The sequence below is a fragment of the Esox lucius genome, chromosome 1 (assembly GCF_011004845.1).
Source record: "Esox lucius isolate fEsoLuc1 chromosome 1, fEsoLuc1.pri, whole genome shotgun sequence".
NCBI lineage: Eukaryota > Metazoa > Chordata > Actinopteri > Esociformes > Esocidae > Esox > Esox lucius.
Genome location: NC_047569.1, coordinates 10,351,225 through 10,367,149, shown reverse-complemented (window position 1 = coordinate 10,367,149; position 15,925 = coordinate 10,351,225). Strand labels below are relative to the sequence as shown.

At 46.4% G+C, this 15,925-nt stretch overlaps 1 protein-coding gene across 1 annotated transcript in view; it reads right to left on the bottom strand.

The window, feature by feature from the left end:
• Window positions 1-178: 178 nt before the first annotated feature.
• The window catches only part of LOC105009702 (NACHT and WD repeat domain-containing protein 2), a 29,764-nt gene continuing 14,017 nt past the window's right edge, over window positions 179-15,925 (bottom strand). Inside the window, exons 6-9 of the mRNA XM_029122292.2 lie at window positions 5,047-5,207; window positions 4,506-4,937; window positions 3,726-4,317; window positions 179-3,590 (exon numbers count right to left, since the gene is read on the bottom strand). Coding sequence (XP_028978125.2) covers window positions 370-3,590; window positions 3,726-4,317; window positions 4,506-4,937; window positions 5,047-5,207 — 4,406 coding nt within the window. The 3' untranslated portion in view covers window positions 179-369. The remainder of the gene's footprint in view (window positions 3,591-3,725; window positions 4,318-4,505; window positions 4,938-5,046; window positions 5,208-15,925) is intronic.

The window sequence follows — 15,925 nt, the reverse complement described above, 5'->3', positions numbered from 1 at the left end:
CCAGTTCAAGTAAAAATATACTTTTTTATGTTCACTTAAGAGTCAGACACTTGAACAGTAATTTATTTGACGTTTATGTTTAGACACAATGTGAAAAGATTTTCACCATGAGACACCTGTGCTGAAAATAAACATTTCAATTCAAGCCATATTCATTCCGTTTTCTCATTGGGTTTATTTTAATATGGGGTTTATGCCAACAAAGATTACCTCTGTAAATTAGTTTCATATCAAAAGGTCAGCTGATTTCTGCTACATACACATCATTTTTTAAATATAAATTACATTTATTAATCAATTTACCAACTACAAGAAACAGTTTAGAAACAGAAAGAAATTGGCCAACCAATTCACAGAGACAAGTTGTGTCTACATCTGTCCTGTCATCTCCCACGTCACGCTGGGTGTTCCCAGGGGAAACCACTGGATTGGCTCACTGTCACATTGGCATGGCCTCGCCCGACCAATCCTGTTGATGCGTCCCCTGACAGCCCCTCCCCTTCCCGTGACGTCATAGATAGCGTACACGCCCACAGACCCGTCCCGGAAGCCCACGTACACACACAGCCCCTCACTGATGGCCAGAGCAGAGGGGCTTTTACCCAGACTCAACCTCGCCACTCGACTGCCATCTGCCAGACGTACCACTGCAAGCACCGGCTTAGTGTGCAGGTCGCAGGCACATCCGTTAGCCCGGGCAGCCGGCCAGCAGATGTAGACAACATAGCATCCGGAGTCATCCAGGCACACTTTGAGGACCGGACCCTCTGCTCTCACTCTACACAACCTGGCGTGTGACAGGTCTAGCAGAGTGACCACGTCCTCGTTGACGGACAGCACGGCGAAGCTCCCGTCGGAGGACGTTCGGAAGACCCACGGCTGGCAGAGGAGCGCATCGGGGAGGAGGAACTGCCGGCAAACCGTCTCCTCAGTCACCCGCCACGTGTAAACAGACCCAGAGGCAACGATTACGATTGCAAAGTCGGGATGTTCCGGAAGGGTCCGGAAGGCCAGGACCGGAGAGCGTTCATAGCGTTCCGAGCAGGAGAAGCACTTGCTTACGGTACCGGACCACAGGCTGACGGCCAGCAGGTCGCCGTGACGAAGACCTAGCAGGAAGGTGTTCTCGGATGACACCTGGGCGTTGGCCAGGCACAAGTGAATGTGACAGACCACGCCTCCGCTGGCCAGATTCCACACCCTGGACGGGCCATTCCGAGACACACACACCCCGAGGCGACCGTTACGGGTCACCAGGATTTCCTTTGCGCCTCCTCCTCGGATACGGTGGAGGTTTTGTCCCGTGTCGCTTCGCCATACGTAAATGTCCTGCCCCGATAGGCTGAGCAGGTGGCTGCCGTCGGGAGAGAGGCACAGCTTCTCCACGGGTTCGTCATGCAGGAAATGAGCCTCAGGACTCCCGGTCTGTAAGCTCCACCTCCATAAAGTCTCCGAACCATCAGTTGTGTAGAAGCGTTCTCCTGTTCCCTCCAGGACCACCTGCCTTAACCCTGATCCCATTTTAGGGACCATAGCTGAAGCGTATATAACATCCGAGTCCCACGTGGTGAGGCGGCCATTTTGTTCCACTGCTGACAGGGCCGACTCCGTTTTGAGAAGTGAGAGTAGCTGATTGCCGCCGTCTAAGGAGAGGACACACTGACCAGTATCTATCCTCCACACCAGCACAGAGGGACAGGCCTCGAGCGAAGCCACGATGAGGTGTCCGTCCTGGGCCAAAAGCGCCTGTGAGAAGGCCTTCCCCCGTGGAGCTATGAAGTGGTCGCACTGTTCCTGGTCCCAGATGTCCCAGAGAACGATCACCTGAGTTTTACACAGCAGCAAAATACCGTTCCGCTCAGACAGGTCTGTGTTAGCGATGTCAATATGGCTGCTCTCACAACAACACTCCTTTAGGAGTCTGGGAGTAGTTTTGGATGCTATTTCCCATAAGAATATGTTCCCTCTCAAGTCAACACAGGTCAACTCCTCCTCATCTTCACTGAGAACTATACAGATGATCGCTAGCTCTGTTGGGCTGCAGCAGGTCGCAGTGAGAAAGCCTCCGGACAGGTCAAATATAGACAATGTGCCTTTTTCCTGGCCACAGTACACAAACTGTCCACTAGAAGGAAACGAGACACTCCTCACCGTGTGCTGGCAATGCAACTGGGTGAGCGGTTGGCTGGTGGAAACTTCACCCGCACTCACGTAGCTGAGACCTTTCCACCACACACACATCCTGTCATCGCGCAGGAGGAACCCTTCAACCTGTCTCTCCGCATGGTGTATTTCTCGAAAACACTCCGACCCGTTCGCGTCCCACAGGAGCAGTCGGTTACACCGAGTCGCGAGGAGGATATGACTCCCGCTGCAAAGGACACTCTCAAACTTCATCTCAGGTTTACAGCTCGGGTTCAGTTTCTGAGCCTCGCCCCCCCCCCTCCACACCCAAGCAGACCCGTTGCTCTGGGTCACCACCACAGTCCCGCCCACTGTCCCGCCCACTGTCCCCGCTGCCTTGGTGACTGGAAACTGTCTTGCCTCTGGTAACGAGCACTGTCTCGATGGTACACTGGAGGCTGCAGGACTGAGCACCACCCATAACCCACTGCCCCTCCTCTTGATCCCCTTTGCCACCTCCTCAGCGTAGCCCTCTAACTCATGAAAGACCCCCAGGTAGGGGAGAAGCCTGACCTGCGTCACCATTGGCAGCTCTGTGGGGGAGCTCCTGAGGAGGCAGGCTGCGTCCCTCAGCATGCCTGCCAGAAGAGCCCTCTCCCTGGGGAACACAAGTTGACACGTCCCCTCCCCTTCCCCGTCCTCCAGGAGGATTACCAGATCCCCCAGGAGGCTCGCACTCAGCATGGCCAGATGGAACTCCAGTGACATCATCAGCCCTCTCACTAGCTCCTCCCAACTGCCGCACTCCTTCAGGTGATAGGGCAGTTCCAGAAGCTTCCGTAGATTGACTCGCATACACTCAGTGGAGGGGGGGGGAGATGAGAAAGAGGAGGAGGAGGGTTCAGAGTTAAAGACATAGGGTTGACCAGAAGGCTGCCTGTCGACGTATATTTTCATATGGGCCGTGTCAGAGACAGCCCCAGGTTGCTCCGTTCCTGTCTTGCAGCTGATTATCAGAGGTTTGGCTGTGCCAAAGCACCAACGCCCATTAAAATAATCAGCCATCTGTAAATGCATCTCCTCCCTCATCTCAGAGGAGCTCAGGTACTTCTTAACCACCACCAAAGCAAAATGTCTACTGAGCCAACACATCACCTCAGAACCTGCAACAGTCCTCTTCACCAGGAAGCCCTTCAGATCCAGCAACAGCCTCTCCACATCCACCTCAGGCACCCTAAGCCTGAAGGGAGGGGGCTCCCCGACTGGTATGTACCCAGCCAGCACCTCATCATCGCTGGACAGGAGGTCTGACAGCTCGGTCTCAGTGAGACCAGTCTTGGAGATGGTTATGTAGCTCAAGGCTCGGGACACCAGAGCCCACCCATGTTTCTTCTCCAGGTGACCCAGGAACATGGTGATGCTGGGGTGGACACCCACGGGGAGGGTTGTCTCAGTGACTTCTGATGCTGAGAGGGGGGGGGGGGGAGGGAGAAGACATAACATCAGCTTGGGTCATTGTATATTTGTGTGAATCTTTTTTTTTTTTCCGGGGTCAAGAAGAGTCTTAATGTGTGTTTTTATCTGAGTGTATGTTTTGTTACCTGAGGTCCAGAGCAAGGTGTGTCTATGCAGGAGGCGGGCGTATAGGGTCAAAGGGCAGGAGCTCAGGGCTAGGTTTACCAGCCTTTGCTGCCCTGATGTCACCTTCCTCCTAGACTCTTCCTGGAGGGAGGCCAACATTCTCACACATCCCCTCCTCTCCACCGGCCCCAGATCCACAATCACACAACTCCCTAGGAAATCAGCTGTGGAGGATTCTGGGTAATGGAGTTTAAGGACTTCAATTGTGCCGTGTTGGGTGGGAGAGACAGACAGAAGTAGTTTGACGTTGGGAGGAAGAGGGGAAGGGAGACACTGGATTATTTGTGACCCGGAAATGGAAGATCCTTGGCCTAAGCCATCCAGAATGAGGACCAGGGGTCGTTTGTTGGGGTGGGAGATCAGTGAGGAGAGGTACTGTCTGAGCTGGGAGAGGCTAGGGTTAGGGTCAGGGTACGGCTTGTGATTGTGATTGTACTGGTGGGCTATCAGGCGACAGAGCCTGGAGAGAAGCCGCTTGGGGGAGGAGTTAACTAACAGGCAGCCAAAGTGGATGATCACTACAGCATCCTTGTTGCTCAGCCAGCACTTAACCTGCGGAAGAGAGGAAGAATAACAGGCCAATCAGCCATTTGAGAGGCAGTGCAACCAATTTGTTTTGTTACAAATAGCAGCTATATGTGTGGTGGATAATGACATGGCTATTCCAACACCCCCCCCCCCCCCCCCCCACAAGGTTATGTCATGATTTTCTTTACTTCCTGAGTCGCTGCTTGGTGTACCTGTTTTGCGCAATGGGCCAGGAGAACAGTTTTCCCAGTGCATGGCCCTCCCTTGACCACTAGCGGGCGCTGTGTGTCCTTATGCTCCAGGTAAGCCCTGACTTCTTCCTCCTCAGGGCGACTGACCTCGTAGAGACGGGAATAGATGGTGCAAAGTTCCTCTTGCTCGACCTGCTCTCGTTTCAAAACGTCATCAGAGCAAGGCGGCGACACTGATGCTCCCGAGGTAACAGTGCTGCCAATCAGATCAATGATGTCGGAGTAAAGTTGGTGGCAGAGGCCTTCCACATAGCTCCTCCTCCTTGCGGGAGTGTAACCATGACGGGGGTCGCATTCTGAAGTTGTTGTGTACACAAGGAGCTGACAGGAAGTCACTAGTCTGGGCAGGAAGTCATCGCAGAGTTGGGACAGGAAGTTGTTGTTACACAAAGCCTGATGTGGATGAAGAAAAAAAAAGTATTCTACTGTCTGATCAAGAGCCAGCTAGTTTTGTATCACCTTCATTTTTATGGTGAGGACAGAACATGATCAAGCTATCTACCTGGACTGGTGAATGAGGGTGTGAGAGCTTTAGAGGGGGTTGATTTATGCCCTCACTCTCGCCCTGCCCACTGGAGATTTTGTTGATGTAGACGAGACAGCGTTTGTCGTTGTAATGTCTTGGACAGTTCTCCAGAGCAAATCGCAGGTCTATGTCGAGAGCTGGTGACATAGGTCATTTTTGGTTGTCAAATGTGTATTACATACTAAACTTAAAACCAGGTGTCTTCAGAGTAAGAACACAGATATGCATTCTTAAACACAGATATAACATTGTCACTAGAATAAGGGAGCTATTTAAATGTCAGAGGTGGATTTGCAACTGAAATTCATTGTTCAAGTCATCGTTTTTCTGTATAAATTAGTTCAGTTGCTGCTACAGGACTACATTAGGATGATGGCATGTATTTTGCATTGACCTTTCTTCAGAAACCACCGGTAAGTTTTACTTTAGTTGATTGTGTTTCTTCCACTTTTTGTAAATAAATGCCATCCAAGGCCCAGGACACTAGAACTATGTCCATTCATTGGGTCTCTCTTCATTACAGTGTATAGACACGCACACACACGCAGTGTCTTTGGGAAGTTTCCATAATGCTTCACTGTAGGTATTAGTCAGGTAATGAGGTACCTTGGCACTCAGCTGTAATTAAAGCTGAAAAGTTAGATTATGGTCTCATCGGAACTCTCATCTCTCTTCACCTCAACCACTGTAGAATATTGACCAGGCTGACGGAGTGCTAGAGAGATGGTTGTCAGGTTCTCCCGTCCTGCAAGGAATCTCTGAAGCTCCGCTGGAGCAACTAATGGGTTCTTGGTCACCTCCCTGACCAAGGTCCTTCTTGGTCGTTTACTTAGGGACAAATGAACAGTTCTAGGAAGAGTAATGGTTGTTCTAAACTTCTGTTTCAAAATAATGGAGCCCACTTTGCCCCTGGGAACATTCAATGCTTTAGTAATGTTTTTATAATATTCACCAGATCTATGCCTTTACAAAATGTATTGGACTTCATGGCTTGATATTTCCTCTGAAGAGTGGGGTCTTACAACATACACACAGAGGTAGATTGAAAGGAAATCTTTGGACACCTGCCTAACTCTGGGATGGAATTTATGCCAGAAACACCAACATGGTGTTTAGTTTTCCTTAATGGACCGGTGTTAATCTCACATTACATCCCATGTAGTTAATATGGTTGAGCTTGGCATTTGCCAGAGAAGAGTAGTGAATTACTACAGGGGGGCAGTACTAAAATTTATGCCGTCATTAGTCTTTCAGGTTAAGAGCATCTGTGAACTGGCCGTAAATGTATATATTGTTTTGACAATTACTATTTGTTAAGGATTCTCAACAAAATTTACTGAGCTTAAACATTTTTGACAAAGGAAATTGACATATATTGAATTCTGTAGTAATTTTGAATGTTTTTGTAGTTTTCCTTATATATTTTTAAATGACAATGCAAATTAAGTGTAATCCTTTATTAGATAACATTTTCAGGCAACACAATGTGAAGACTGAAATGGATGTGTAGTCTTTATAGCGACTGTAGAACCAAGACACTACCTCAAATTAAAATATTACAAATCAATGTTAATATAGTAAAAAAAGTATGCTAGAAATCTTTCCCAGTTCACTGCCCTTTCACTTTCAACAGAGGTACTGAGTGGGTTATGTGAGTTGGTTATTCTCTGTGAAACAGTAAGAACAACTTCTGTACTAGTAAAGGATGATTACAAACTATACAACCTTTGTTTTTCTTTCCAAGCTTCCATTTGAAAAACTGAGTATTCACAGCATATTTTACAACGTGCAGATAAATATGTTTAGTTTAATTTACGATCATCTAGTTCACACAAAAGGTCACATATTACATACAGACACTGGTTCTTCAAGAATGTCTTATAAATGCCTTCTGTGCTTTGATGAAAACTGACTTATCCCATTTCAATCCAAAAGGTTGGTTCAACTCCAAATACTTCGCAACAGCATCTACTTTATGGATATTTTAAAACATAGTTAAAAGCAGCTTATAGACAGTCAATCTTGCATCCATAGCTCTTTCTTTTAATTTAAGAGTTGTTAAGTGGTTAAATGTCTAATCTCTGCTAATGTCTGCAACTGCCACTCCGTCATGTTTTGGCTTGACGGTGCCCTGGCATTCACCAGCCTGCTTAGAATGGCTCATGTTTTATTTGTGCAGTATTTCTGTCCCCTATCCACCTTTACAAGTCACTTCATAGTCATAACCCTTTCATGAATAGAACAATCCACAGTTTGAAGCCAATTTCATGTGCACTTTGACCACTTCGACCATGCCATCCCTGATCCCGATAGCTAGGAAACCCTCTAAACCTCTGGTGGATGTTAGAGACCTTGGAGGAGCGCAAGGTCTCTAACATCCACCAGCTCCGAGATGTCGTCATGGAGGAGTGGAAGAGGACTCCAGTGGCAACCTGTGAAGCTCTGGTGAACTCCATGCCCAAGAGGGTTAAGGCAGTGCTAGAAAATAATGGTGGCCACACAAAATATTGACACTTTGGGCCCAATTTGGAAATGTTGACTTAGGGGTGTACACACTTTTGTTGCCAGCGGTTTAGATATTAATGGCTGTGTGTTGAGTTATTTTGAGGGGACAGCAAATTTACACTGTTATACAAGCTGTACACTCACTCATTTACATTGTAGCAAAGTGTCATTTCTTCAGTGTTGTCACATGAAAAGATATAATCAAATATTTGAAAAAATGTGAGGGGTGTACTCACTTTTGTGAGATACTGTACTTTTATAAAACATTTTATAAGAACTAATTGAATGAACAACCAGGTTCCATCTGTAGTAAGCACGACATGAAGATGGATACATTCACTAATAATCGTGTACATATAAACAAAAACACAATGTCTTCTAGAATATGTTTACTTAAGTTGTTGTTCTTTGGCAACCGTCCTATAACCTGGATGAATGTCTCAGGAAATGTTTAGGTTCGGTTTTATCATGATTCATTGTCTAGTATATCAGTCCAGAAGACATCCAACTGTCCCATATATCAGGAATTAATGTGCATTCTAACGGATTACAAGTAATCCGTTATCCAAATCCAAAAGTAATCATATATTTTGTCAAAGGTATCTGTAATGTGATTACAATATTTTAGTAATCAGTTACACTCACCTAAAGGATTATTAGGAACACCTGTTCAATTTCTGATTAATGCAATTATCTAATCAACCAATCACATGGCAGTTGCTTCAATGCATTTAGGGGTGTGGTCCTGGACAAGACAATCTCCTGAACTCCAAACTGAATGTCAGAATGGGAAAGAAAGGTGATTTAAGCAATTTTGAGCGTGGCATGATTGTTGGTGCCAGACGGGCCGGTCTGAGTATTTCACAATCTGCTCAGTTACTGGGATTTTCACGCACAACTATTTCTAGGGTTTACAAAGAATGGTGTGGAAAGGGAAAAACATCCAGTATGCAGCAGTCCTGTGGGCGAAAATGCCTTGTTGATGCTAGAGGTCAGAGGAGAATGGGCCGACTGATTCAAGCTGATAGAAGAGCAACTTTGACTGTAACCACTCGTTTCAACCGAGGTATGCAGCTAAGCATTTGTGAAGCCACAACACGCACAACCTTGAGGCGGATGGGCTACAACAGCAGAAGACCCCACCGGGTACCACTCATCTCCACTACAAATAGGAAAAAGAGGCTACAATTTGCACCAGCTCACCAAAATTGGACAGTTGAAGACTGGAAGAATGTTGCCTGGTCTGATGAGTCTCGATTTCTGTTGAGACATTCAGATGGTAGAGTCAGAATTTGGCGTAAACAGAATGAGAACATGGATCCATCATGCCTTGTTACCACTGAGAAGGCTGGTGGTGGTTGTGGAATGGTGTGGGGGATATTTTCCTGGCACACTTTAGGCCCCTTAGTGCCAATTGGGCATCGTTTAAATGCCACGGCCTACCTGAGCATTGTTTCTGACCATGTCCATCCTTTTATGACCACCATGCACCCATCCTCTGATGGCTACTTCCAGCAGGATTATGCACCATGTCACAAAGCTCGAATCATTTCAAATTGGTTTCTTGAACATGACAATGAGTTCATTGTACTGAAATGGCCCCCCCAGTCACCAGATCTCAACCCAATAGAACATCTTTGGGGTGTGGTGGAACGGGAGCTTCGTGCCCTGGATGTGCATCCCACAAATCTCCATCAACTGCAAGATGCTATCCTATCAATATGGACCAACATTTCTAAAGAATGCTTTCAGCACCTTTTTGAATCAATGCCACGTAGAATTAAGGCAGTTCGGAGGCGAAAGGGGATCAAACACAGTATTAGTATGGTGTTCCTAATAATCCTTTAGGTGAGTGTACATGTACTGTGTTATATGTAAAAAACAGTAATTCTAATCAGTTACATTACCAACTAAAATATTGTAATCGGATTACAGGTACTTTTGAAACAATATATGATTATTACTTCAATTGAAAAAGAATAGTTGCGCGAAATAATTATGACACGTTGCATGTTTGATTTTTTTATATAATGTTTAAAAAAATTTTTTTTTAACCAAAATAACAATTGTGCCCCACAGTTGTTGGGTGTGATCATCATGCGTGCAAAGGTGGGCATGCATTACCAGATTAGTTACAGATGAAGTGCTAGTTTTATTGGTAAAATCTACGATAATATAAGCCTACCCATATGAAATGTGATTTAGTTATCCACTCGATGCATCTTTCTCAGAACAATGATAGGTGATAGGTCTACCTGGTGTTATATATTTTTTAAGTTTCAAGGTCAATTTGTCAAACGCACCGAACAACACAGCCAGGAAGAGTTTAGAAGATTAGGCAACTATTTGTTTGATAGCTGTAGCGCTACCTTCAAGATAAACATTATAAGGAATTTACCTCAACATTTGAGGAGAAAATGTGTTGGGAAGCACTTTGAAAAAGGATAATGATTTGCATTTGACGCAGCCACCTCAACTCCGTCCATACAAATAGGCCATGTGATCCTGCTTTTGCTTTACATCTCCAAAAATGGTGGTTATCATTGGCTGCTGACGTCATTGAATTTAAGCTAAGAGTGCAGGTGTTTAATCAGTTTATTTCTTTCATTTGCGTTTTGAAAATCCATTGGTGGCCCTAATAATCACAGGTTACGTTCACGCGGGTCAAATGTATTGGGGTGATTTGCTGAGACGACCAGGCCACGGTCGCTTACATAAATTGCCAAGAGGGGGCTCTGGTCGGTTCAGCTCAGACTGGACGCACTGTGCCAAACAGAGGGCTCGATTCTACACCCTCCGTTGCTGTCAGGAACTCTCATGGTCTGGCTCCTTAGCGGGGCAGGCTTTTGAACAGAGGTCGGTCCGCTGGGGTCGTCCACACCATCCAGGGTGCTAGGACAGCATCTACGTCCAAATTGTATTCCTCTCGCTGGAATATGTTTGTTTCCTGGTGCACGCAGAGGTCCTCGGACCCTTCGTTCTGTCCTGTGGAGGAGATTGTCATTTCTGCAGTATCTCTTTGATATGGATAGGTCTCCTTTGACCATCCGTGGATATGCATCAGCCATCTCTGCGTGTCATGAGGGCTTTGCTGGAAACACGGTTTTCAGCCACCCTCTCCTCAACCGTTTCCTTTTGGGTACGCGTCGTCAGCGCCCGGTGGCCAGGCCGGGGCGCTCCGCAATGGAACCTTGCTAAGGTGCTGGGCTCTCTCTGTGAACCCCCATTCGAGCCCTTACAGCAGTGTTCTCTTAAGTTGCTCACCCTTAAGACTGCCTTGCTCATCACTCTGTGCTCTGCTAAGAGAGTGAGTGATCTCCGTGCTCTCTCGGTGCGCCCAGGCTGCCTGGCTATACGCTGAGACCTAATCCGTCGCTCACTCGTACCCCAAACGTAAACATTTTTAAATCTCATGTGCCTATGACTGAGCACTTAAACTTAACCACACTGTTTAGCCTTATAGCTTCCCACTTTTAATCGTTAGCCTTATAGCTTCACACTTTTAATCTTTATATGTTTTCTTATTGTATTTTTTTATTATTATGATGTATTCAATTGCTTTGATGTTTTCATTTGAGTATTTGTTTTCATATATTTTTCTTTGTAAAGCACATTGAATTGCTTCGATGTATGAATTGTGCTATATAAATGAACTTGCTTGCTTCGTACCCAAGGTTATCACCAGCTGTTTTCGATCTAGGACTATCTATTTACAGGCCTTCTAACCTCCTCCGTACGTCCGAGAGGAGGACGAGAGGCTTCACTTTCTGTGTCCGGTACGCGTTCTCGCCCTTTATGTAGAGCACACCAGGTCTGTCAGACTGACTCCCCAGCTGCTTATTTGCTATTCGGATTCCCGGCTGGGTCGTCCGCTTTCTAAGCAGTGTCTCTCCCACTGGCTTTGTGACTGCATCACATTGGCCTACGGGGCGATTGATTCTGTTGTTCCGGAGGGTCTCCGTGCACACTCCACGTTGGTGTTGCTGCCTCCTCTGCCCTTTTCCACGGGGTCAGGGTAGATGACATTTGCGCTGCGGCTTCGTTTCTATTTACTGGACGTGTCTCCTTCATCCCTTGTTCATTTGGTTCTTGGTCGCAGCTGGCAGAGATCTCAGAATGTTGCTAGGGAATCAAAGCTTTACCTTGATTCTATCTCTGCACTAACGCTACAGAAATCTGTAGCCTGCTTGGTTCAGGGGTATTGTTCACTGCCTGCCAATACACTTGGTACGGGTTCCTCCTCTGGGCTTCCATCATATTGTAATTTTTTGGTATCCCCATGCCCCTCATCTCGTGATGTGTGGAGCATGAGTGTTTTGTTGTGCTTATGTGGAACGGATACGTTTCCTTTTCGCTTGAGCTCAACATCCCCTCTTCTCCCTGGGGTGGCCTGTGTGTTCATGGGCCTGCTCTGGGGTAGGATTTCCCTCATTCCATCATTATGACCTCGTCAGCTATGGGATGTTTCGTCTTGGGGTTTTAGGGGAGGGTTTCTACTGGTTTCTACAGGGAGTACATCCTTGGCTCGCTCGCTCAGCCGTGAACCACTAGGAGCTCAAGCCCCTCTAGGGACATGGAGTTTGTTGATGCACGTGGTTGCTGCACGGCTCTGCTTGCGCGGGACAAAATGATGAGCGAGGAACAGGCAAATAAGGCAGAAATTGAATATATGGTTGATAAAAGAAATGCAATGTCAATTATCCTCTAGTCTGTATTACAACAGACAATGCCGGGAACATGGAGTGGACCAGATTGCAGTGCTTTGGCCACAGACTGCATCTTGCAGTTGGTAAGTTATGCCCAATTGCGCATTCTATTTTGCTACTGTTGCTATTGCTATACTATTACTGTTACATATTATTACCTAGCAATCTGTTCTGAAATATAACAATTTTCATAAGTTCTCATCTCATCTTCATCCCTAGGGAGACGTCCTGGGGGCATCCTTACCAGATGCCCGAACCACCTCAACTGGCTCCTTTCGATGCAAAGGAGCAGCGGCTCTACTCCGAGTTCCTCACGGATGGCTGAGCTTCTCACCCTATTCCTAAGGGAGAAGCCAGCCACCCTTCTGAGAAAACCCATTTCAGCCACTTGTACTCGCGATCTTGTTCTTTCGGTCATGACCCAGCCTTCATGACCATAGGTGAGGGTAGGAAGGAAAAAAAGCAGCGATGAGATCCCCAGCCCACCGAACTGCAACCCCTCCCCACCCCGACTACGCCTCGATATCCTGTCCATAAAAGTTACAAACAGGATTGGTGACAAAGAGCAGCCCTGGTGGAGGCCAACCCCCACCTGGAACGAGTCCGACTTACTACCGAGAACCCGAACACAGCTCTCACTTTGGAGTTACTGGGATTGGATAGCCCTCAAAAGGGACCTCCTCACCCCATACTCCCACAGCACCTCCCACTGTATCTCCAGAGGGGGACCCGGTCATGAGTTTCATACATTTTAATTGTAGAGGATGGGGCTGGGGAAGAATGAAGGATACAGACGGTCAGGTTGATAGCCAAAGCTCTTTCTGAAGACATCCTCTGTTATTTCACATCGCAGTATATATTGCAGAAACAAAATATTGCAATGTCAGTTATTTCCAATATCGTACAACCATACTCTGTTTATATGAATGGAGCGGACCCTCCTAGAGGGAATGTAACTCCGGTTATATGAGTGGAGTTACATTCCCTATAGGGGGCTCCACCACTCATTTATCCAGAGTTACATTCCATCTAGGGGGCTCCGCTCCACTCATATAACCAGAGTTACATTCCCTCTAGGGGGCTCCGCTCCACTCATATAACCAGAGTTACATTCCCTCTAGGGGGCTCCGCTCCACTCATATAACCAGAGTTACATTCCCTCTAGGGGGCTCCTATGTTCTGTATACAGAACATATTCTTCAAAGGCTCTAATCAATGAATATGAAGCTATGAACCATTAGCATTGAACCATTCTATCGTATGAGATACATATTTGGTGTTTTAATGCTGCCTCAAAACACTCCTAAAAGCCTTAATCTATATTCAGATACACTTAGGGGGATTTGGAGTGCTTCTATTTTTAAACCCCTTCTGTATATCGTTCCACGCACGTTTGTCTACACTTACAGGTGTTTACATTCAAACAACTTTCAAACAACATTGGTTGCACTACTTTTCAGGATTTCCTTACACGACTGTGGGGTTCTGTCATTTAGGTGTTGTTGCTCAGCTCAGACCACTTCCTTTAGATGGTTCTCTTTTTACCACAGTATCTCAATAACAAGAACGCCATTTCATTCCTTTCACACCTATCTTCCGATGTGTGAGCGAATCTATCTCACACAGGGTATCTGTTCACAAAGAGTGAGAAGGAAGCAAGACGTCATGAGACCCAGATGGTTTGTTCTCAACCATCAGCCCAGAGATTCTACAAGACAAACTCACTAAGCTTAGGGTTTCCAGCTCCATCTGTCCAGTCAAAATCACTGCTGTCCTCACTGACAGGATGCAACACGTGAATGACCATACTCCCAACAATGCATCTTTCACACTACTCAAGTTTGTTGAAGACACACTGGTCCATTTCATCACTGATGAATCCAAATCATTCTAATGATCTCCTGCAATCTCAAGAGGAAGGCTAAGATTGGAGCTATCACTAAGAAAACACACCAGAACATGTACCATCCAGCTTTAAGTATCATCCCTCCTCAAGTTCACATCTCCGAGGACCTCTCCTGGACCCTCAACACCTCCACCCTGCTCAAAAAGGTGCAGCAGCGCCTGTACTTTTTGAGGAGGCTGAAGACGACCTGCCTCTCCACCAAGATCCCTGCACAATCAAAAGCATTCTGACTAACTACGCCACAGCGGTTGCGCCGTAGCCAACCAGAAGGCCCTGTAGCGGGTGGTGAAAACTGCTTTCACTGGTGCCCAGCTCTCAAACATTGAAGACCCCCAGTGCAAATGGTGTCTGCACAGGGCGCACGGCATTATCAGGGACCCTTCACATCCATCCCATTATCAGGGACCCTTCACATCCATCCCATTATCAGGGACCCTTCACATCCATCCCACAAACTGCTTGTCCTCCTACCATCAGTCAGGCGGTAAAATTCTCTTAGTTCCCGCACCAGCAGGCTCAGGAACAGTTCCCCCCCCCGCCTCTCAGGGACCTTGTGGCACTAGTCCCTTTGTACTACCAGACTCTGACACTGCCTTGGAAAGTCTGGTAAGGTCGTTTTCAGTTGTTACAGGTATTGTCTACCTCTGGAAACTCACCGCTGCCATCCCTGCATTTCAGTCGCACATGCACCTTGCACCTTCAACTTGTCTTCATTGTACATTTAGAATTGCAATCATACTTGCATTGTTCAGTTGTTACATGTACATGTCTACCTCGGGACCTCATTGCTGCTATACCTGCACATGCTACCTTAACCCTTCTATTTGCCTCGATTGCACATTTAGAATGCTATTTAGAATTGCTGCTTGTGCACACACAACTATTTATCCCACTTGTAACATACACTATTCTTAATACTTGGACATTTTCTGCCCTTCTCTATTTGCCTTAATTGCACATTTAGTATTGCCATTTGTACTGCATTTGCCATCTTTGCACATCTATACATTCCAGCTGTAATACACAGATACTTAATAAATGTTCTGCCCTGTTCTATTTGCACTTCTGGTTAGATGCTACAGTAACTGCATTTCATTGTACTGTACTTGTACTTGTTCAATGACAATAAAGTTGAATCTAATCTAAATATTACCTTCGGTTTGGGTCTGTGTCTTCCAGTGTCGGGGGTTATCTGTATCACACAATGCCGTCCACGGCTGCCTCCTGCTGCCTATTGAGGTCTAAACATTGTCATCAGACTGGTAGCAAACACATGCCACAGTCTCCTATTCAACACCCTCCTTCCGCTCTTTATCTCTGATGTTTACGTGTCTTCAGGGTCATTACTCCAAAACTGGACAGGACTCGAGCCATCTGCACATCAGGCCAATCTGAAATGCCTGGTAGGTGGCTGACAACGACTTAAAATCATACGATTTGGCTACATTTGATTGAGCGACTATGACTCAGTCACCCTTCAGCATGTACATACCAGGCCAGGACAATTAACACCAATTAACACTGTTGTCTTCCTTCTTACATGTCCTTCATTTCAAAGAATCTCCCTGACACGGAACGTCGCCATGTTAGTTGGGGGAAGCCTGATGATGTGTGCCGTCAATATTCAAACTGTATGTATGACTTGAAATTGTTACTGGAGAAAAATAACAAAATGTATCGTGTATCGTTTCCCTTCTCCAGATACCCATGAACTGAGAATCTATTGCAAGAAGGAAAA